Source organism: Heterobasidion irregulare (genome assembly GCF_000320585.1).
Source record: "Heterobasidion irregulare TC 32-1 unplaced genomic scaffold scaffold_05, whole genome shotgun sequence".
Taxonomy (NCBI): Eukaryota; Fungi; Basidiomycota; class Agaricomycetes; order Russulales; family Bondarzewiaceae; genus Heterobasidion; species Heterobasidion irregulare.
Genome location: NW_009258201.1, coordinates 2213409 through 2234100, shown reverse-complemented (window position 1 = coordinate 2234100; position 20692 = coordinate 2213409). Strand labels below are relative to the sequence as shown.

At 55.0% G+C, this 20692-nt stretch overlaps 8 protein-coding genes across 8 annotated transcripts; 5 read left to right on the top strand and 3 right to left on the bottom strand.

The window, feature by feature from the left end:
* Positions 1-4922: 4922 nt before the first annotated feature.
* HETIRDRAFT_434345 (uncharacterized protein) lies at positions 4923-5634 on the top strand (the record flags this gene model as incomplete). Its single annotated transcript, XM_009548367.1, has 3 exons — positions 4923-4954; positions 5035-5227; positions 5308-5634. A coding segment is annotated over exon 3 (204 nt), but the record flags the coding sequence as incomplete, so codon positions are not given.
* On the top strand, positions 5026-5384 carry HETIRDRAFT_45142 (Non-catalytic module family EXPN protein; the record flags this gene model as incomplete). Its single annotated transcript, XM_009547506.1, has 2 exons — positions 5026-5227; positions 5308-5384. The coding sequence occupies 2 exons, from the start codon at positions 5026-5028 to the stop codon at positions 5382-5384; spliced, it is 279 nt and encodes a 92-aa protein (XP_009545801.1).
* Positions 5635-5852: 218 nt separating the features above from the next.
* HETIRDRAFT_122905 (uncharacterized protein) lies at positions 5853-7092 on the bottom strand (the record flags this gene model as incomplete). Its single annotated transcript, XM_009548366.1, has 3 exons — positions 5853-6311; positions 6367-6460; positions 6635-7092. The coding sequence occupies 3 exons, from the start codon at positions 7090-7092 to the stop codon at positions 5853-5855; spliced, it is 1011 nt and encodes a 336-aa protein (XP_009546661.1).
* Positions 7093-7487: 395 nt separating this feature from the next.
* On the top strand, positions 7488-10541 carry HETIRDRAFT_475560 (uncharacterized protein). The gene is made up of 11 exons (XM_009548365.1): positions 7488-7718; positions 7980-8109; positions 8335-8526; positions 8626-8890; positions 8969-9086; positions 9154-9167; positions 9231-9420; positions 9534-9615; positions 9696-9821; positions 9907-10050; positions 10142-10541. The coding sequence occupies exons 1-11, from the start codon at positions 7520-7522 to the stop codon at positions 10218-10220; spliced, it is 1539 nt and encodes a 512-aa protein (XP_009546660.1). The 5' UTR covers positions 7488-7519; the 3' UTR covers positions 10221-10541.
* Positions 10542-10902: 361 nt separating this feature from the next.
* Positions 10903-12701, bottom strand: HETIRDRAFT_115641 (uncharacterized protein; the record flags this gene model as incomplete). Its single annotated transcript, XM_009548364.1, has 9 exons — positions 10903-10962; positions 11045-11190; positions 11262-11442; positions 11515-11589; positions 11711-11788; positions 11826-12143; positions 12197-12364; positions 12429-12546; positions 12622-12701. 9 exons carry the CDS (start codon positions 12699-12701, stop codon positions 10903-10905), a joined length of 1224 nt encoding a protein of 407 aa, XP_009546659.1.
* Positions 12702-13470: 769 nt separating this feature from the next.
* Positions 13471-14766, top strand: HETIRDRAFT_418054 (uncharacterized protein; the record flags this gene model as incomplete). The annotated part of the gene is made up of 1 exon (XM_009548363.1): positions 13471-14766. One exon carries the CDS (start codon positions 13471-13473, stop codon positions 14764-14766), a length of 1296 nt encoding a protein of 431 aa, XP_009546658.1.
* Positions 14767-14848: 82 nt separating this feature from the next.
* HETIRDRAFT_318728 (uncharacterized protein) lies at positions 14849-16461 on the bottom strand (the record flags this gene model as incomplete). Its single annotated transcript, XM_009548362.1, has 7 exons — positions 14849-14915; positions 14975-15109; positions 15164-15245; positions 15298-15538; positions 15589-15798; positions 15853-16067; positions 16122-16461. The coding sequence occupies 7 exons, from the start codon at positions 16459-16461 to the stop codon at positions 14849-14851; spliced, it is 1290 nt and encodes a 429-aa protein (XP_009546657.1).
* A 341-nt stretch (positions 16462-16802) lies between these two features.
* On the top strand, positions 16803-18742 carry HETIRDRAFT_384480 (uncharacterized protein; the record flags this gene model as incomplete). Its single annotated transcript, XM_009548361.1, has 3 exons — positions 16803-17008; positions 17065-17303; positions 17371-18742. 3 exons carry the CDS (start codon positions 16803-16805, stop codon positions 18663-18665), a joined length of 1740 nt encoding a protein of 579 aa, XP_009546656.1. The 3' UTR covers positions 18666-18742.
* Positions 18743-20692: the final 1950 nt, after the last annotated feature.

Genomic DNA, 20692 nt, shown 5'->3' with positions numbered 1-20692 from the left:
GGAGTGTACTAAAAGTGTTCGGAGTATAGCAAACAAACAACTCCAAAATCAAAATTCGGTCAGTTGGGCAGTCAGGCAGTTGGGCAGTTGGTCGGTCAGTCAGCAGTCAGTCAGTTGGTCGGTAGGTCGGTCAGTCAGTAGGTCGGTTGGTTAGTTGGTAGGTCAGTTGGTAGGTCAGTTGGTAGGTCAGTTGGTTGGTTGATGTTTGATTGGGATTTGATTGGGACGCAAAGGGAAGGGGATGGGTGCAAGGCCACACTGGACACTGGCAGAGGATGACAAACTAGATGAGAGGGAAAAAGCAAGATGACAAGGGCTCTGACGAAGGGCTGCAATCAAATGCAACAACACAAACAAAGGGGAAAACTGTGAACGAGGGTTAGAATGCAATAGCTCAAAGTCTTATGGACACAAGCGCACAAATGGAATCAGAACAAGGGGAGAGCCAAAGCTGATGTATTGCAAGGCCATAGGTGCTCTTTTATAGTAAGTCTAAATAGGTACAAGATAAAGAGATCAGCAGAGGCATAGAGAAATTGGACTTGTGTGCCAAGAGTGATCAAAGATAAAGAAGATAAGGGAGTGATGTTGCAAATACTATAAGATAAGAAACAATAACTCTAAAGTCTAAATAAGTGGAGAGATTGCCAAGGTGAGTCCACATGGACCTGGAGATAAGAGCCACATGTCACATGGGTAAACCATTTAGAAACTTGGGAGCTCTGAGGATAACAAAGGATAGGTCAACAGAAGTCATAAAGACAATAAAAGATAAAAAGACAGATCCATTTTGAGTCAACAAAGTGTTTGGCTGCCTCTGATTCGGGACACCAAAGCCGACCGAATGTGCTGACCATATGAAGCATACCAAACCAATCGGCGATTGGCCGCGATAGTTTGTGGAGAGCCCCTACTGCTAAGAGTGATAATAGATAGATAAGATGACTATGAATAGCTCCAAACAACTGTGCAGAGGTCTAAATGCAAAGTCAACACCTGACAAATGACTGAGATTGCCGAACAAATCGGGATCGGTCGGTCCTAAGTATGCCAAATAGTCAAAAAATACTGAAAAGCTGCAAAAAGTGGGGTATTGGTGCCTAGAGAACACCCATGCTCATCAATGCTCAAACATCTCTTTGGCTGCTTTGATGGTGTTGACGACAAGGGTCAGGTGGCCGAGTGTATGGACAGACACTATGTCGGCTATGCACAGATAGAAATTCAATATAGTGCCAGATTAGCAGGAGGGTGCATGCTCACTTTTGTGAGCCCACGCAGCATATGTCTCCTATGGTCTGCATGATGTAATAAAGAGAATATTTCCAAGGACAGGCAAGGGATGTGGACCAGGCAGGATTGAGAGGCGAGAGTGGTTTAAGATGTATAGGTATGCACAGAGGCAGGCAAGCAGTATGAGGATTGGAAGCTCAAAAAATTGCAATATCTTTACAATAAATTGGAGTGTGCTGAAGAAAATTCCACAACAACTGTGGATTCTAATTTTCAAAAGGGTAGGATTGGCTTTGAGTGGGTCATTTGTGGATATAATTATCCTCTTAACTCCACTTAGATGGTTTACTTGAGCTGAGGTGATCAACATCCATATGTGAAAGAGATTCTTCAACCATTCTGTGGACTACTGATATATCTTAGAAAAGGGCAGTATCTCACAATTTGCCTTATGCAAGTCTTCCTTTGAAGTTAAAACAACACTGTACTATGTTTGCGGGTCTGGTGCCATAATGGAGCCTTGATGAGCCAGGGAAGGAGCATCCCGTGGGCAATACAACGCACCAGAATTGATACAATAGAACCTGATCTATTTGTAACTGGACGCGCAGTGAGTCTGAGTGCACTCAAACCTCACCCGCTATCCATTTGAGGAAGATGATCATGGGAAAAAGCAACAAGCCTGCTACTACCTCCAGCCAAGCAAGATCAAAGATAATATTATTGAATCCCATTCTTGAAGACTATGGAAAGGGTGTATAGAACATTGGTCACATGAGATGAAGGTGAAACCTACTTTTATCAATGATAGCCCCGGATTACATTCTTGAAGACAGCACCAGCAAAACCATAGCCGAGTCCTAGAGCCCCAGATACCCCAGATGCTCCTAGATGCTTAGGTCATCTGGGAACATCTGACTAGATGTCTGTGTATGGCCAGATAAGGGTGCTCTGTGAATCAGCTGACTAGCAGCACATTTTCGGAAGGCAGTGTATGTAAGATTCCCACAGTCCAAAAAATCGGGAAATATGCGCACAGACTGCGAGTGATAAGGCTTATCTCCCTGCCGCCGTATGTATAAGCACCCTTATCTTCCCCGCCCGTTCTAAGAATAACTCAGGAGCGTCCACCTGAGCTCCTTGCCCTAATAATCCCTCCACGATGTCCGCTAACGTCCCGTTCATCAACAGCCTCTCTGCAACCGCCGCCTCGAACAGTGTCAAAAACCACCATGAGCACTCGCACGACGGCGGGCCCTCACATTCGCATGACCACGACCATGGCATCGGAGAGCACGGGCATACGCACGAACATCTAGAGCATCCGGGTGCGTGTACACGGGCTCGGACTCCATCGTGCTATTTTTTCGCTAGGATCTGGACGTCTGACGGATGGCGTTTGCGATATTAGGCAAGTTTGCGGAGCGCGACATGCCGGATTACTCGTTGAGGAACTTTGAGGAGCGAGGGTTCACGGTCGGGATCGGCGGGTGCGTGCTCTGCTAGGCTGTCGCGGCGCCTTGAAGAACCAATCTAACGATTCACTATGCGTATCTCATCTCACAGGCCTGTGGGATCAGGAAAAACGGCGCTCACGCTCGCGCTGTGTCAACGCCTGCGCCAGGAGTACAACCTCGGTGCGGCTCCCCTCTCATTCGTCCGCACCGTACACGGCATCGTCCTGACACGATCCCGAACTTTCCAGCCACGGTCACCAACGATATCTTCACGCGCGAGGACCAAGAGTTCCTGATCAAGAACCGCGCGCTTCCCGCCGAGCGCATCCTGGCGATCGAAACGGGCGGCTGCCCCCACGCGGCCATCCGGGAGGACATCTCCGCGAACATGGGCGCGCTCGAGGCGCTGCAGGCGAAGTTCGGGTGCCAGATTATGCTGGTCGAGAGCGGGGGCGACAATCTGGCCGCGAACTATTCGAGGGAGCTGGCGGACTATATCATCTACGTCATCGATGTAGCCGTGAGTCGCCTTGTCCCGTCTCGTAGAGCGTGCGGGGCGTGCAGGTATCGGGCTTGTGCTCAATGAAGTCGTTTCTCGTGCAGGGCGGCGACAAGATCCCGAGGAAAGGCGGACCTGGCATCTCGCAGTCGGATTTGCTAGTCATCAACAAGGTACGCTCGCACCATCCCCCCGCAGCTCTCCCATTCGCGCGGCGTGGGGCCTGATCATCGCGCGCGCGACTTGTTAGATTGACATCGCCCAATACGTCAACGCCTCGCTCGAGGTCATGAACCGCGACTCGAAGCTCATGCGCGGGGACGGCCCGACGGTGTTCGCGAGCGTGAAGGAGAACAAGGGTATCGACGATATAGTGCAGCTCGTCTTGGCGGCGTGGCGGACGGCGGGGAGCCCCGGGGCGGCTGGAGCGGTCGGTGAAAAAGCGTGACCGAGGCCGAGGGGGTCGTTCCCGACACCATCAGGTATGGCAGGTGCGCAGCGTTCGGTACGAGGGGCAACGAAGACAAGGCGCGTGTAAGTTACCGGAGGGATCGTGCTTGAATAATAATGTTTCTGCTGACTCTGGATCTTGATGGGCACAACGCTGCGTCCAGCTCAGGTTCTACATGCGATCATCCCATTGAACCGTCTGGCGCGCGACGTCTGGAAGCCGGTGAGCAGCCCTGGCCTCATGTTCCAGGCCTCCTGTCAGCGCGTCGCACCCTCTTTTTCGTGTGTCATTATAAACTTTCACGAGCTCGACCCTCGAAAAAAGGGAGCATTTGCAAAGAAAGCCGCAGCAGCAGAAGTGCAGCGGCCAATGATCTTGCAGTGCGTCGCAGCTGCGCGCACGCTGCACTCTTGTCCCTCCGATTCGTTTTCGGTGTCGGTTGGACTCAGTCCTGCATCACATCCAAGCGATGTCCTCTTTTCTTGCCTGTCCAAGTAATTTAAATGGGACGCTATGCACTGGGCCGATTCTCGATTGCAGTTCAGTTCTGAGATCTGAAACCTCATCTTTTTGTGGTGATCAGTGCCGCGGAACCCCAGCCCCGCCTCGGCATCACGGCTGCGGATGAGAGCTTCGCCACCGTTTGCTACTTACTCCACACCCCTCCACACCATCGATCACCCATAAGTGCGTAAGCAGGCACTGCAATAGCCCCGTCCTCGTTCGGTACAGTATTTTCAAGGCGGGTCTGGGCCCGCGCTCTCTCGCGATCCCCTGGAATGGAGACTCGCCCGATCTCCCAATCGCACAAGAGGGCGCCCACTCCGCCTCCCTGGAATGAAGCGCAGGGCACGGTCATGGATCTGAACGCGGTTGACGCCCTCCGCGAAACCCGTCCAGGCCCGTTGCCTCGCGATGACCTTTTTTTTTCTATTCTCTCCCGATGCCCGATGCCTCGTCCTTGTCGCGCAAATGGAGGTCCTGCTGCGTGATAGAAGTTTTTTCGTGCCTTGGCTTCCGTCGCTGCAGCCACGCACCACCACCGCGTCGCCCTCGTTTCACGCGGGGGTATATAAGCCTCTCGGCTCTCGCGATTCAGCGTTCCAATATCCCCTTGAGCCCCTCCGACCGCACACGCCCTCGCCGCCTTCGTCACCGCCGCTACACGATCCAGCAGTCTTTGACTCCAGACCTTCTTTGTATCCTACTATTCCTACCATGTTCCGCGCATCCCTCGCCGCCCTCTTCGTCGCGCTCTTCGCGAGCGTCCTCTGCGCCCTCGCCGGGCCCGTCGAGAAGCGCAACTCCGGCCGCGTGAGTCCCCTCTTCTCCTGCCCCCACACTCGCGGAACGCGGCGCTGACCTCGACGCATGGATCTCCCGCGATGCATCAGGGCACGTACTTCGCCGTCGGCCTCGGCGCGTGCGGCTGGACGAACACGGACAGCGACTACATCGTCGCGCTCGCGTCCGCGGACTACGGCAGCGGCGCGCACTGCGGCAAGACGATCTCCGTCTCCGCGAACGGGAAGACGCACAGCGCGCAGGTCGTGGACAAGTGCCCCGGGTGCTCCTCGGGCGACCTCGGTGAGCCTCGCGCGCCCTCCTCGCTCTGTGGGCACGGGATCTGACGTTTGGCTTCTGCGTTTGCGTTTGCGTTTGTGCAGACATGTCGCCCGCGCTCTTCACGACCTTTGCGGACGAGAGCGTCGGCGTCGTCCAGGTCACCTGGAGCTACGACTAGACTGGACTCCCAAAACGCCCTGCGCCCTCCTCCCACGAAGGGACCATGGGCCGGCCATGCGCGCCACGCACACTCACACCCATGCATGTATCCATCACACGTCACTCACCGGTACCACCGCCCCTGCCTGCCCCGGCGCAGTCTGTCTTTATAGCATATAGCATACTTTCACAATGTACAATGATTCTTTACCCCTCGGGCGGGAGACGCCGCGCGTCTTCCCCGACCCCCCGGGGGTGCGATATAATTTATATCTATCGTGTTTGATTATTATTATTATTGCGCGTCGTCGTCGCGCAGAACGTGCTGCGCATCTGATATGCGGTACTTTTGGCGACCGTGCGCATCGGCCAAGGCAGGGCAGACGCGCGCTGGCCGGCCAGCAGCCGTCGCGATGTGCACGGCCGGAGGAAGGAAGTGGTCACTGATGGAGGGTCCGCAGTACGTCCGCAGTACGCGCTCAGCGCGTCAGCGCAGCGGCCACGCGAACACGTCTTTCCCGATGCGCACCTTCACCTCGCCGACGTGGAACACGCCCGCGCGCGCGGCGAGCTCGTTGCCGAACTCGGCGCTGAGGGAAGGGACGAGGGTCGGTGGAAGGCGGGGGATGGTGGGAAACGGAGGAGGAGGAGGGGAAGGGGTCGCGGAGTCCGATGCGGGTTGTGGGGGCGAGGCGGAGGGTGTGTGGGAGGTGTGAGAGGAGAGGGCGAGGGCGGTCGAGGCGGCGGGGGGTATCGAGGGCGGGGGTGCGAGCGCGGGCGAGGCGGAGGATCGCGGGTCGTCGTGATGGATCTGGGGACGCGAGGGCTGGGTCGGCGGATCGAGCAGTGCCCACGCAATCGAGGCATGGAAGCGCGGCGCGTCGTAGTACTCTTTCTGGCGGAGCGCGCGGAGCAGGGGCGAGAGCGCGTCCGAGAGAGCGCGAAGCTGGACGAGGCGTGGTATGTGGACGTCAGGTGAAGAGACGGGCGGACGGACGGACCTCGAGGTGGCCGGCGCCGACTTCCATGCAGAGGAACGTGCGCGTGTGCTCGTCGTTCGTGAGCGCTGCAAGCGCCGCGAAGGACGCGGCGAATCTGGGCGAACGGGGTACAGAAGGGGGAAGGAACGCAGATCAGCCCACCTTGTCTTTTCGCGCGATGGGGGAGCGCCTGCAGATGCCGGTTGGATCAGGGCGAAGCGGGACGTGGCGCGGGGGACGGAAGGAGAGAGGGAAGGAGGGAGGGAGGGAGGGAGGGAGGGACGCTCACGGGCAGTGTGCGCTGGCGAGCGATTTCACTGCGCGCTTGACGTCTTCGCGTTGGTGAGACCGTATGAAGATCGGTCTGGAGAGCGAGATGTGGAGCTCCGAATCGCCCTCGACCGCACGGCCCGCGTCGAGCTGCTGTCTCTCACTTGCCGCAAGCGGCTGGAGACTCGGCACGGCCTCCTTCGCGCGCGCGAGCAGCCTCCGCACGAGCGCGCGCAGGGGCCTGTGGTCGAGAGCGGCAATGGCGACGGGGACGTAGACGTAGGCGGCCCATTGGCCGTCGACGTGGGGCGTCGTGCGGGTGCGGCCCTGGTGTTTGGAGGGGTCGTCGGAGGGGACGGGGACGACGAGGTGGGAGGGGAGAGGGGGGAGCTTGTGTTTTTTGTTTGGAGGAGCGGGGCTGTCGTCGACGGCGTCGCTGTCCGAGTCGGAGTAGGCGACGAGGGAGACGCGCTTCATGGGCGAGTCGAGGCTGGTGGGAGGACGGTGAGCGAGGGTGTGTGTGTTACGTCACGTAGGCTCTCCGTCCCTCCCTGCTTCCTGCTTCTCGCCTCGTCCGACTCCATTTGCAGATTCGACATCGTGCGCACATCTCCACGCACGCTGGCATCTGAGCAATTCTGTGTGCCAATCGCCGCCGACGTACATCGCGACACACATGTGCGACATGCCGGCATCCGCAAGCGCGTCCGTCAGTCGCGCCCGTGCATTTCTACGTCAACCAGCGCCAACGCTGGCTATGGCCCGCGCTTCCGCCATCCTCGCGCTTGCCCAGGCCCGATCCTGTCTATTTAAATGGGCTCCTTGGCCCGATGCAGACCCGTCGATCCAATCTTCCATCCTCCCCCCCTTCGCCTCTCGCCGTTGACCATCTGCAGCCGCAGCCATGTCTAATAGCATGCTCCTGGCCGTCGTCACCCTCGCGCTGCTCGCGTCCCTCGCCGTCAGGCAATTCTTCGATCGACGGCGGAGACAGGGCCTCCCTCTCCCCCCCGGCCCGCGACCGCTCCCCTTTATCGGCAACGTGCTCGACCTGCCCACCAAGTCCCCCTGGGTGACCTATGCTCAGTGGGGAAAGACATACGGTGAGTGAATCGTCCTGCGACGGGCTCGCTTGTTTTGGGCACGTCTTTGTGTGCGGGCGAGCGCGCGTCTGTATGATAGGCGTGAGTCGTGGTCCTCGGAGGTATCGCCAAAGAAAGAACATCCGTGTGTACTGACGGTGTCTTTCCGGCGATGCGATGGTTCGCCCCCGCCGGCTGCATTTCGAGAGCGACGTTCTAGCCCTCCTGGGAACAAGATTTGGCGCATATACTGACCGATTGACGCGTGCATTCTCGATCCAGGCGGCATTATATCGGTCAACGCGCTCGGGCAGCCCATCGTCATCCTCAACTCCGCCAAAATCGCCCGGGACCTTCTCGAGAAGCGCGGCGCGCTCTACTCCGACCGCCCGCTCATCCCGATGCTTGATCTGTGAGTCCCCCTCCCTCTTCGTCGGCTCCCTGTTCTCCCCGATTTCCTTCGTTCTTCCCGATTCTCCTGCGACGTAAGGATCGAACGAGACGGTCTGGCCTGGCCTTCCGTCTATAATGATTGGATCACCTTTACATACCCGCTCGTAATATGACCCGCGTCACCGCACCTGCAGCTTGGATGCGAAAGTTTCGACTTCTTTGACTGATTCCTGGTTCTTACTAGCATGGGCTTCGATGTGTTCAACTTGACGATGCGAAGGTACTCGGAGGAATGGCGCGTCGGGCGCCGCATCGCAGACCACTGTCTGCGACTGAGCGCGGTGGCCACCTACCTACCGATGCAGAAGGCAAAGTCGGATCGCCTCCTGCGTCAACTCCTGCGTCAGCCCGAAGACTTCGTCGAGCACATCCGGCAGTACGCACGCGTCCTCCCTCTTCCCCCCTTACAAACCTCTTACGACGGCCCCATGTCTTTTACTCTCCGTTCGCCGTTTGCGCGTGCGCGCGCGCTCAGCTATACCGCGGCGATTGCTATGTCCCTGGCATACGGCTACGAGATCGCAGAGGCGAACGACAGGTACGTGGCCATCGCGGAGGACGCCATCTCCAAGGCGGTCGCGTCCGTCCTGCCCGGCGCGCGCCTCGTCAACGTCGTCCCCGCGCTGCGCCACCTCCCCGCGTGGCTCCCCGGCATGGGCTTCAAGCGCTACGCGCGGGAGGTCGCGCGGCTCACGGACGACATGGTGAACCTCCCGTTCGCGTTCGTGAAGGAGGAGATGGTGCGTCGGTCTTGGGTTTCGTGTTGGCAAGGGAACGGTTTGGGGTCTGATTACTGTGGGTTTTTTTGGGTTGGGTAGCGGAATGGGACGGCTAGGCCGTCGCTTGCGCGCGAGAGTCTGGAGGCGTATCAAGGGGACGGTCCCTCGGAAGACGAAGAAAACATGATTAAATATGTCGCGGCGACGATATACGCAGGTACGAGCACGCCTCGTCTCACTCATCTGGATACACGCGTCCTGAACGTATTTCCCCGTGTCCATAGCTGGCGCCGACACCGTAAGTGCTTCACCTCTGCGGCGCACTCATGCTTTCCTCCCTGTGCTCATCCGAGGCCCGCAGACCGTGTCCGTGCTCTCCACGTTCTTCCTCGTCCTCACCCTCTTCCCCGAAACGCAGCGGCGCGCGCAGGCCGAGCTCGACGCTGTCGTCGGCCCAGACCGGCTGCCCGAGTACGCGGATCGGGACCAGCTCCCGTACGTCGACGCGCTGTGCATGGAGCTCATGCGGTGGAAGCTCGTCACCCCGTTCGGTGCGTCCCCCCATACCTTCTCTCTCGCGCATTGACAGAAAAAGGCTGACGTTGAGTGTTTTGGCGGGGGTGGTGTCGGTGTTGGCGGTGGTGTTGGCGGATGCTGTCGGCAGCGATCGTGCACCAGTCGACGGAGGACGACGTGTACGACGGGTACTTCATCCCCAAGGGCACGATGGTCATGCCGAACACGTGGTGCGTACCCTTGCGCCTCGCCCTTGCGTGCCGCGCCGATGGGCTGACGTTTGGCGTTTGGCGGTGGTCGAATCTGGAAGGGCGATGCTGCACGACCCCGAGGCGTACCCGGACCCGGAGGCGTTCAGGCCCGAGCGGTTCTTGACCGCGTCGGGCGCGGTGCGCGAGGACCCGCTGCTGGTATCGGCGTTTGGGTACGGCAGGAGGTGCGTGCCCGCGTCGCGTCGCGCGGGCGCGGGTTATCTATCTCCTATTCTGCGTGTTCAGGGAGCTTAGACTGGGCGCGTACAGGTTGTGCCCGGGGCGCCACGTCGCGGACACGATGATGTGGATCGTCGTCGCGTCGGTGCTGGCTGCGTTTAGCGTCAGCAGGGCGAAGGACGCCGCGGGGCGCGAAATTGCGGTCGGGTGCGAGTACACGGACTCGCTCGTTAGGTGCGCTCTCTTGCTTCTCGCGTTTTCAGGGGTTTGTGTATCTTTGCGCTAACGGGTATGTTTCGGTCTCGGTCTCGGTCCCGGCGCGCAGCCATCCGCTGCCGTTCAGGTGCGCGATCGCGCCGCGCGACCAGAGAGCGGAGGAGCTGGTGCGCGCGACGGAGCTGTGATAGGCTGTGATTTGTTGATTGTGTTGTGGTGCGGTTGTAGAGAGGAACGGTGCCCGGTGTCGATATTGTACGACGACGCGAGGGGGAGGTGGGTCCGTTCGTGCTTCGAGCGGTGTATGTGCGTTAGTGTTGGTGGAGAGGATGCCCCCGGGCGTGCGCTTGTGCGGCGTGTCTCGCGGCTTGTTGGATTGAATGTCTCGCCGCGCGATCGCGCACTTGTGGGGCTGTTGTTTCTTTCACGAGGGCGATGGTGCCGAGGACCTGTGGTGTAGCATTTACATGTCGAGTTCACTGACCTGATTCGATCGCGAGGTTTTTTCGATCGAGACTTGATGGGATCGCTCGGAGAGATGGAAAGAGATGTGTTGAAGCTGGCCTCTGATGCCAGCCGTCCTGCACAACTTGCAAGCTGCGATCACACGATCCGAGCTATTCGAAGGGATAGGGAAACAACGAGTCGTCTCAGGCTCTAAGAGTCTGAGGCATATTTCAAGAAAGGGTATAGAAATTTGGCCTTGCGCCGCCCTATGATATGTGGAGTGGATGGAAATACGACGAGATACAAGGCGGACCCGGATATGGACAACTGACTGGTAACTTACACGACAGACGGTGCGAAACATGACAAGCATCTCAACAGCAAAGCAGATCCGACAGCGAAGTAAATAGACAAGACCCTCGATCAGTCGTCGTCGTCGCTTTGGTCTCCCAGGAAAGCCATGATGCTTCTCCGTGCGGCGTTCTGGGAGCAAAGGCAAACGTCGTCAGGATCACATTCAGATGGAGCGAGTGCATTCGGCGTTGGCGGGCAGGGCGCTGCTGACCTTCGTAGGCACCTCTGCTTCGGACTCTTCCTCTGTCTGCTTCTCCTTCGCTTCTTCGTCGTCCTCCGCCTTCGCGCGCGACCTCCCAAATCGCGTTTGGAACGGCTTGCCGGCCGCGACGGCCTGCCCGAACTGCTGCACGTCCGCTAAGACAAGACAGCCGGGCGCGTGGCCGTGAGAACGATGCATCGGAACAGGGCTGTGAGGGCAGACGCACCGAGCTCCTTCGCGAGTTCGCGCTTTTCTTTGATCGCTTTGGCTTGCTCCAGGCTCGGGCGGCCGATCATGCCGAGGTCGGAGAGGATGGAGCGCAGGCGGGCGACCTGCTGCGAGGGCTTGTCGAGGCCGGAGAACTCCTTGGACCAGATTTTGCGTGCCCCGCAGGCGACGACGATCGACTGTCACAGGGGATGGGGAGATGATTAGGATCATGAGCGATGGATGGGGCTGGGAAGAAAAGGGCGGGATACCTTGAGTCGAGCGACCGCCTGCTCGTCTTTGCTTAGGGTCTGTGAGGAGGTCTTGCTCCGCTTCTGTTTGGGTTTCTATATATGATGATTAGGATGTGTATGGCTTCGGAGCTGGATTAATATGGATACTCGCTTCTGCTTCATCCTGATAATTGCGGGAGTGAGTGAGGATGCATATGGAGAAGATCCTGCTCACCTTTGTCACGCTCTTTCTCTTGCGACTCCGGGGTTTTGGAGAATCGTCGATCAGGACAGACAGCTCGGATTCGCTCTTCTGTTGCCAAGAGGGTGAGCAAGGTTGAGATGAGCACGGTGCGGGAACTCGCCTGGTCGGCTTTGTCAGAATCGTCGGGGTCATTGGCTGCCACACGAGTTGAAGATGAGGGTACGGAGGAGGTTGGATCTGTCTTTGATGGTCCCGCCTCAGCATCTTCGTCCACGACTGGCTGTTTACGAGACTTGGCGGTCTGCGTTTTGGGCGGCTTGTCGTCCGCGTCGTTCTGTAGATGATACTCAGCCGGGATCAGATTGAAGAACAAGTGAGATACTGACCTTTTTCGCCCCTTCCTCGGCTTCTTTGGGGACGGAGGCGCAGGATCTTCGTTGTCATCAGAATCTTCTATGATTTCCTGAGTGCGACATGTTTAGACGAAAAATAAAAGCGTGAGTTTGAATGCTCTACCTTTGACTTGAACGCCTTCTTCGGTGATGACTCCCGGTCTTTCATGCTTTTCTTCGAGGAAGGCGTGCGCTTTGCCTCCTTGTCTTCCTCTGTCGCCTTGCGAGCGCGCTTTTTGTCCGGGGTGCTTCCTTGGTCAGATTCCGTGTCCTGCTCTGGGAGGTCCTCAGACTGTCGCGCGGCGCTCGTTCGATGAATACTTCTCGTGTACGGTGGGCAGAAGGCTTTGACTTACCTTGGCATCCTCGATCGCTCCCTTCAGCGCTTTCTTGTACCGCTTCTCATCAAGAGCTCCGGGTTCTAAAGAGAGGCTCTTTTCCACGCTTTCTCGGATCAAGCGAGGGGTGAGTGCGCTGCGACGGTGCAGGTTCCGCATCGTCTCATGAGAACCGGTCTGGGATCGTAATCACTGCTAAGGTTACACGCACCTGAGGGTCCGCGCCTTGCGCGCCTTGATAACTATGTCGTGTGCACACTTGCAAATCTCCTCGATATTTGGGACTGACATGGTCGACACTGTAGCGCTGAACCGTGAGATGGCCGTTGCGAATCCGCTGGCTTGACGGCGGCAATGCACGCCGCGCGGCTCGGTCCAGCCTGTTATAGCTACGCGTGACGTCACGCGTTGGTGACAACTGTCTTCTGCTGCGAGCATCCCCCTATGTACTGAACCGGACCGAATCCCCCTTTTATTCTTATTCCTTGTCATCATTTGGCTCCCTGCATTCTTTGCCCTCTGACCCACAGCATAGTATTGCACTATGGGGACAGCACCCTACAATGGTACCATCATCCTAGCACCCTTCGGTTGCCCACATTGCTCTGCCTTGGCCTTCAGCATCTTTGTGAGGTGCAACAGAGTGCCCTGTTACGAGTTCTAATTTTCAGGGACATTTGGAGGCAGAATAATATAGATAAACAATTTATTTGTTAACATATCTATATACATATTTATTTGCTACGAGAAGTAATGAGTGTGGAGGCAAGGTATAGTAGTGGTGGCTGAAGATTGCACAAAATTCGGTCAAGTCGAACTCACATTTGGCGCACCCCGCCAAAACCCAGGCGGTATAGAGTCAGCTCGGCTTGCCCGGCCGCAACGACTCCGACGAAAACGCGCCGTGGCTTTTCAATGCCCGCTTGGCCTATTCCGCTTGGTAAGCACGAGGTTCATGTAATACTGAACCGGATCAATCACGAGCACCGTGAGACAAGACGAATTGAGCGAAACAATGAACCCTCTCCTAGAGAGAGGGAACTAAGCGGAACTCTCGGTAATGAGCTCCTTCACAGCGTTCTCTGAGGACGAGGGAGACTATACATCTCGCGCCGTCTCCGAGAACGACAACGGCGAGCCTGACGTCAGCCAGGGATTTAATACCGGCATCTCGCGCACAGCGTACTCCTTCACCGCACAGACCGCCTTCGACGCCTATTTTCTGCATGCATCCAAAGCGTCTAAAACCTCTTCGAGCGTATTCTCCCAGATCGTTGAGCCTCTCACTGCAGATGAATACGCTGTTGCCATCGCGCTCACGCCTTATCCGTCTCCCGTTCCCGACTTTCCGGCTTCCTTACACTCCCTCCATCGCCGCCATTTCGCTCGCTTCCTACTCCAACTAGAGGAGGGCTTCAGCTTGGCGTTCTACGGACTAGGCTCTAAGCGAAATGTGCTCAACGCGTTTGCCACCCAAACATGCCGGAGAAGAGGCCACGCCATCGTCGTGAACGGCTATCAGCCCTCCTTCAATATCAAGGACATGATCTCCTCCATCGAACAAGTGCCAGGAATCACCTCTCTACCCCTCAGCTTTCACAATATAGAGAGCCAGGCGCACCGCATCCGCAGCTTTTTCAGTACCAGCTCCCGTCCCCTGTTCCTCATCATCCACAGCTTCGACGCTCCAGCCTTTCGCACACCCAAGGCACGTGCATGCTTATCGCTCCTCCTCTCTTGTCCCCGCATCCGTCTTGCGGCATCCGTCGACCACATCAACTTCCCTCTCCTCTGGTCTTCATCTGAAGCACTCACCAGAAAACAGCCTTCGCTCCAGAGTGGTGGCCGCGGGCACGCGTGGCTCTGGCACGATCTGACCACCCTTGCACCGTATGACACCGAGCTCTCCTTCGCCGACCGCACGTCCATCCACGGCGCAACGTCTTCCTCAATGTCTGCGCGCCTCCAATTCGCTCCGTCAGGCGACCGTGGTGCCGATGGAGCAGTCATGACAGAGACGGCCGCGCAGCACATCCTTGCGTCCGTCACCCAGAAGGCGCAGAAGCTCTTCGCCCTGATCGCACAGCACCAACTCGAAGCCATGGATGATGCTGGCGACGCCGTCGCTACTCATGAGGAGGAGCTGGCGATGGCCTACGATCGTGTTTTCAATATGGCTCGAGATAATTTCGTGGCCACGAATGATACAGCGCTCCGATCTCTCCTTGGAGAGTTCAAAGACCATGGCCTGGTTGTCATCGCTGGGGCCAGTACGTTGGGCTCATCGGAAACCCTGTGGATACCATTGCGAAAAGAGCGCCTTTCACGATTACTAGAGTGGCTCAAAACCCATTAAATTTGTCCATTGTTCTACCAAGCACCAATGCAATATATTCAAAGTACATCAACAAAACAAGAAATCACACACTCTAGGCTGCTCAGTAGATGAACGGGATGATGCGGTAGGGAACCAGCTTCATGTACTTGTGCCAGTCTTTGCCGTACCTATCAAGAGCCAAAGATCAGTCGCGGTCACAGAGGCTGAGCGCAGGAAAATCACTGACTTTTTCTCACAGTTTTCGTCATCACGTCGCTGTCGGTGGATCAGGAGGACAGCAAAGTAAACAACGTAGAAGTAGGTGACAGGGGTCTCGAAGCCGGTGGGCAAGGACCACGCCAACGCCATCAACAGGTCACCCCTGCGCAGCTCACGTCAGAAAAAGAACTTAATCAGAACATAGGAGGAAGCGTACATATAATTTGGGTGGCGAGAAGCTCCCCACCAACCGGAAGTCAAAAGCTTCGTGCCACGCTCGGTGGGCATGTACGTGAGATCTGCGTGAGTTTAAACATACACCACATAGCGAAAGATGTCGATGAAACTGACTCTTGGGGTTCCGTCCGTTGCGGAATTCATTTTTCTCGTTGTTCGCGCTTCTGAAGATCCAGTAGCCGAGGAAATTGACAGCCAAAATGGCAGCACTCCATGTATATCCAAGATCTTTCGGATGGAAAGCAAGGTAGCGTGCCTGGAGTGAGTAAACAAAGGGAACCCAAACCAGGTCACCGACAGAGAGCATGAAGCCAAACCCATCGGAGATGATATCCATGGTCGTAAGGATCGCGGGCTGGAGGCAGGTCAGGTGTGTGGAAGTAGATGCGATCAGGACTGCCATACCTCGTTGTACAAAGCATCCATGATATACAAAGACTGGAAGAAGAGTACGAGACCCATCGAGTCGGTGATACGTCCTCCGAGACGAGTGGCCTGCTCGCAGGCCATGCTGATATCAATCAATAACCACAAGATCATCCCTGGCCTCAGTTCGTTGAAAGACTTGATATCCAAACCAAGTACGGTCGGATTCAGCTCGCGACCGATATAGAACTAAGGTGGAGGATCCGTCAACGTCATGCATATGGAGACAGACGACGGACGCACATCATAGATGGGATTCCCGGAATTGCCACCGAGAGCAAGTAGCTTTCCTTGGCAGAATGAAAGTCCATACCAGAGCAAGCCTTGAAGGATGGAGTTGAGCAAGGCGGCTGTCACGAATCCTACCCAATGTTCGTAGAAGAAGGTGAAAGACTGGACTCCAAAACGCATGATGTATCCTGTGGCGAGACCGAGAGCGAGGAGGGACGTAGAGAATGCTACGAAATGGTTATGGATATGCATGGCAGAGAAGTCGTGACATATATACATACCGTTTATCTTGTAACTTTGATATTTCCCATTGCGAAGCTGAGATCCCTGAACCCAGTCGCCTGGGAGAATAGCCCATGCCACAATACAAAACGCGTACCAAGACGAGTAGATTGCGAGAGCCTTGGTATCCAAAAGGCTTTTCCACCACTCTGTATCAGAGACGGCCTGTTGAATGGTAGGGATCAAGGTAGAGAGGGGAGTGGGAGGGCAACCGCCTGAAACCTCGCTGCAAGAGAAGTAGAGGGCATAGGTCATGATGGGAACGCCTATGGTCACGGCAAGGGCCCCAGGAGGCCCGAGAAACTCATAGGATTTGGTGCGAGGGTTGAGGTCTGTCATGACGGTCGGAAGCAAGACGTGTCGGACGCTGTCGGACGAGTGCCAGGATGAGAAAGTCGGAAGTCGCGCCATGGGGATGGATCACGTGCGAGGGACACGTGCAGGCCATTCGCGTCGGATGGGATAGGCAGCCCGCTGTCGTCGACGCTCACGTCCTTCGTTTGTTCCGCTCATTGCATTCCTGTGCGCTTTCGCTTCGTTCGGCTTGATCGAGGGAGGCACTCGGGAATCACCGATGCAACGATGGGATTCTTCTCGTCCCGACGTCCGGAGCATGAGAAGTACGTCTCGGAGGAGAAGCCAGCGGCGGTGAATGTTGTTCGGTCTCGCTTTGTGAGTGCATGTTTGTCGGCGGCGGCCCCGCGCTGACGCCCGCGCGCCAGTACGGAAAGAACAAGCAGAGACCGCGCGAGACACCACAGACAGCGCACACAATGCCTCGCACGCAGCAGCCACACCCTCCCTCTCCCTTCTCGTCCTCGCCCCCGTCTCGCCCCCACCCCCACCCCCCTCCTCCCTCTTCTCGCGTATCTACAGATGTCCTCACGTATGCCCCCATTTCCCCTTGCTTTCTCCAGTCCATTGATACTTTAATCTTCTTAGTGTCATGCTAGCTCAACGCCTCAACGAATTGGCCACCGCAAATGCCGAAGGCTTGCTCGAGTCAGTTTCCATCCTCGCGTCCCACCAGATTCTCCCTCACGCAGCCTCTTTCAGTGACGATGAATATCGTCTCCTCCGTCAGAGTCTCTTCGAGCGACTCTCCGCCAATGCCCCCCTTCCCACGGAGACACCTGTCGTGCCCATCGCTGGGCCTAGTCGTGTCGACTCGCACAGCCAAAGTACGCCCCACCTTTTTATCGTACTTACCATACCTTCAGATCTGGAAACTGACCTTTGTCCCCTTAGCCCACACCTCTTCCACACAACGCACCACCCCATCTCGGCCGCCTTCGATCCAATCGAAGAGATCCATCTCATCCAATCTCTCTAGTATGCTACGACGAGCTACTAGCAGACGCTCCTCCTCCACTTCCCGCGACCGTGATCAAAGCGACACGAATAGCATGTTCTCCATTGGCTCCATGTCTTCCGGTATGATCCAGCGTCGGCTCTTTACCCGCCCTCTTCACAAGCAAACAAGCGAACTATCCCTCCGGACAGACAGTTCTCCGTTTGACAGCGCTTCCATATCTTCTCACGTTAAATCTGCTCGCGGCGGAACCGCGACAGAACCCACTACCCCTTCCTCTCCCAGTCTCTCTCGCACAACCACGCGGAGTGCCAGACGACTGCCGAAGGCCGCTCCGCCTTCTTCTTTCCATGGGCGCGTCGTTGGCCTTGACCCTCCGAACGTTCGTTTAAGCGGGCTTGACATCACTACTGATTCCGAGCAGTTGAAGACGGCTAGAGACATTCGGCATGAGATTGAGTCTGTCGAAGCAGAGGGCCGAAGATTGCTGGACGCGTTCAACGGCCTGGAACTGAGCACTTTGACTCGGCGACAGCATCGACCAGGCCCTCTGATGCCTAACGCTTCTTCGTCACATCTCGCTGTCCCAGGTACCCACCCGTCCGACCTCCAGGATCCTCTGGATTTCTCGTGGACCTTGATACCCGACCGCAGATCACGGTTCAGGAAAGACAGTGATAGCACCTCGGTGCGATCCAGTGGATCCAACGGCACTAGCTTGTCTGATTATCGCTCGCCCACGCGTTCACGGCCAAAGGGCGGCTCCCCCCTTGTTGCGCAGCCCGTCTCCCTCGGTCGAAAATCCTCTTTCGCGTCCGTCTCCTCGCGCGGACGGAGTGCATCGACCTCGGTGCCCGCCCTCCCTTCGTCGTCGACGTCCGTAATAGGGCGACTTGGCAGTGCTAGCTCATCGAGCCTCAACCTGTCGCGGAGCGCGTCGCACTTGCCATTGGCGACTGTTGCAGAGGGCGATGGTCGAGAGTCGGTAGATGGCCATCGAGCTTGGCCAGGGCTGTCTACACCAGCAGGACACGCCAAGTCCGCCTCAGTGACGCCGAGATCGGCAACGAGCGCTGCAGGGGATGATGCAGAGCTTGCGGCTCTGGAGGTAGAGATGGTGGACATTCGTAGACGGCGGACAGAAGTGGTTGGGCGCTATGAGGAGCGGTTGGAATATCTGCGGGCCAAGCTCAAGGGCGCGGAGCTGCATGAGAAGCTGCTCCGGCAGTAGATATTCATATATCTCTTTCTACGAAGGAATGTAACTTAGGTATACCCATCACTACTTAATAACTGTTCTAAGAACATTGGTAATATGGAGTCTTTATGTATGCTGCGAGTGAGTTCACTGGCAGCTACATCAGAGAAAAGCTTAATATTTGACAAAGTTATACAAAAAAATATAAGCACTATATAGAATAACATATTATAAAGTACTCTAGACTTGGTAGACATCAAAATATCCAGCTGATAAAAGAATGCAGCATGTGAGAATATATATTAGACCGATTGGTCTGGCCCAGAAATGTCTATTGCTACAAAGTACTCTAGACTTATTGAGTACCAGAATGTACAACAGGCTGAGAATCAGTGTTTATCAGGTTTGGGTTAGTCTACAACCAAATCACCCCCCTTATGGGTAGTCAGGATTTTAAGTTGAACAAGACACACCAGAGCTTTGCTTTGGCATTTTAAACTACCCACTTGAAAAGAGTTTGTAATCAACATTGCTTAACCTAAGATCTTAGTATAAGCTATATTCAACCATCTGGAAAAACACCCTCTTGTATTAGCTCCAGATTATATCTAATAGTGTCTAAAAGTATCTAAAAGTGTTAATAGTATCTAAAAGTGTCTAATTTCCTAATTGGGAGCAACACATTGTGAGCATTGGATTGGTTTCTAATTTCATGATATTAGTACTAATTCTATACTAAGAAGTCTTTAATGATTAGTAGGAAATAGTAAGTACTACTGCTCTATCAGTGAGAAGGTAAAGATGTAGCACATTTTATACTATTTCAGCATATTACTCTCCTTCATATATGCCTATACCATTATCTTGTAGCTCTTTTGCTGACTTTCCAGCTGCTTTTATAAGGGATATAGAAAGAGAGAAATGTGCATTGATGCCCCCAGCCACTTTGTTGGCAGCTTGGCAGCTGCCACAAAAGGCTATGAAGACCTAGGTACCTTGTCCTTGCACACAAGATCATTAAAGTTGTCATTGTTAGCCAATGCCTGCTACTGGTCATTATAGGACACAATATGTGGGTTGGACTTAGGAATATGCTATATGCAGCCTTATAGACCTTGTCTATTAGTATAGTGGCTAATGCTGTCTTGTGCAGCACACAATCATCATCACTATTGATATTACAATTTTTAGCACTATTTATATTATTTATTACCTTATTATACAGAAGATGCTCAAACTTGGTGTTTTCCTCTAGCTATTAGGCTGTGGAAAAGACAGTCATATTGGTATGTGGTGCCAGAATGATATATTTGCCTGCCATATAGGAAATATATGCATTAAGCATATTAAGATCACCTCCAACAATCTTGTGCTTATTTATATATAGGCATGCCATACATATACTCTTGTCCCCACCCTCTACCTCACTAGTGGCTATTTGGAAAACCCCTCTCTCTTATTGGATCTTGATTATTTATAATCATGTTTTTGATCAAATTTGCAAATTCAGGTAGCATTGTCTATACTAGTAGAGTCCCATTGAATATTACACTCAACCATAGTTTTACACATTCCCAGTCCAAATTGTATAAGTGCCATAATTTATTTTTATCCTATATAAAGTGTATTATTGATTTTCCATTGGTTTATTATCTTCTTAGCTGGTGTTTAAACTAAATCCTGAAAGACCTGACTTTTTAGGTATTTATTGACCTATTTATTTATAAGATAGAGGAAAGATAAATGTTAAATAAAATCAGAGATGTTGAGGTTGCTGTTATGATCACGTTCTGTCGGGCCTTAACGGCGGTCTATACCGACACGATCATCACAAATATCAAGCGGCCTCACAAGGAGAGGCGTACAAACAAGGTACAGATAGTAACCTTGGTCATCCACTCCCAACGGATCACCTTATCATTGGTCAAGTATCACGGGCCTATTGCGTAGCGGGCATGGAACGCCGCCTTACAAACTACTCACACATCGGGCATTGAGCTCCTAGTCTTTCCTGGCCGGAAGGGGACTAACGGAGAAGCACAAGAGTAGTCGTTATTGAG

What these genes read in the sequence shown, in the direction of transcription:
- HETIRDRAFT_475560 (XM_009548365.1), top strand. Translation starts at nt 7,520, where the DNA reads ATGTCTAATAGCATGCTCCTGGCCGTCGTCACCCTCGCGCTGCTCGCG. An exon ending in CTCATCCCGATGCTTGATCT is followed by an intron (nt 8,110 to 8,334) that starts GTGAGTCCCCCT and finishes GGTTCTTACTAG; the next exon opens with CATGGGCTTCGATGTGTTCA. An exon ending in GCGTTTGGGTACGGCAGGAG is followed by an intron (nt 9,822 to 9,906) that starts GTGCGTGCCCGC and finishes GGGCGCGTACAG; the next exon opens with GTTGTGCCCGGGGCGCCACG.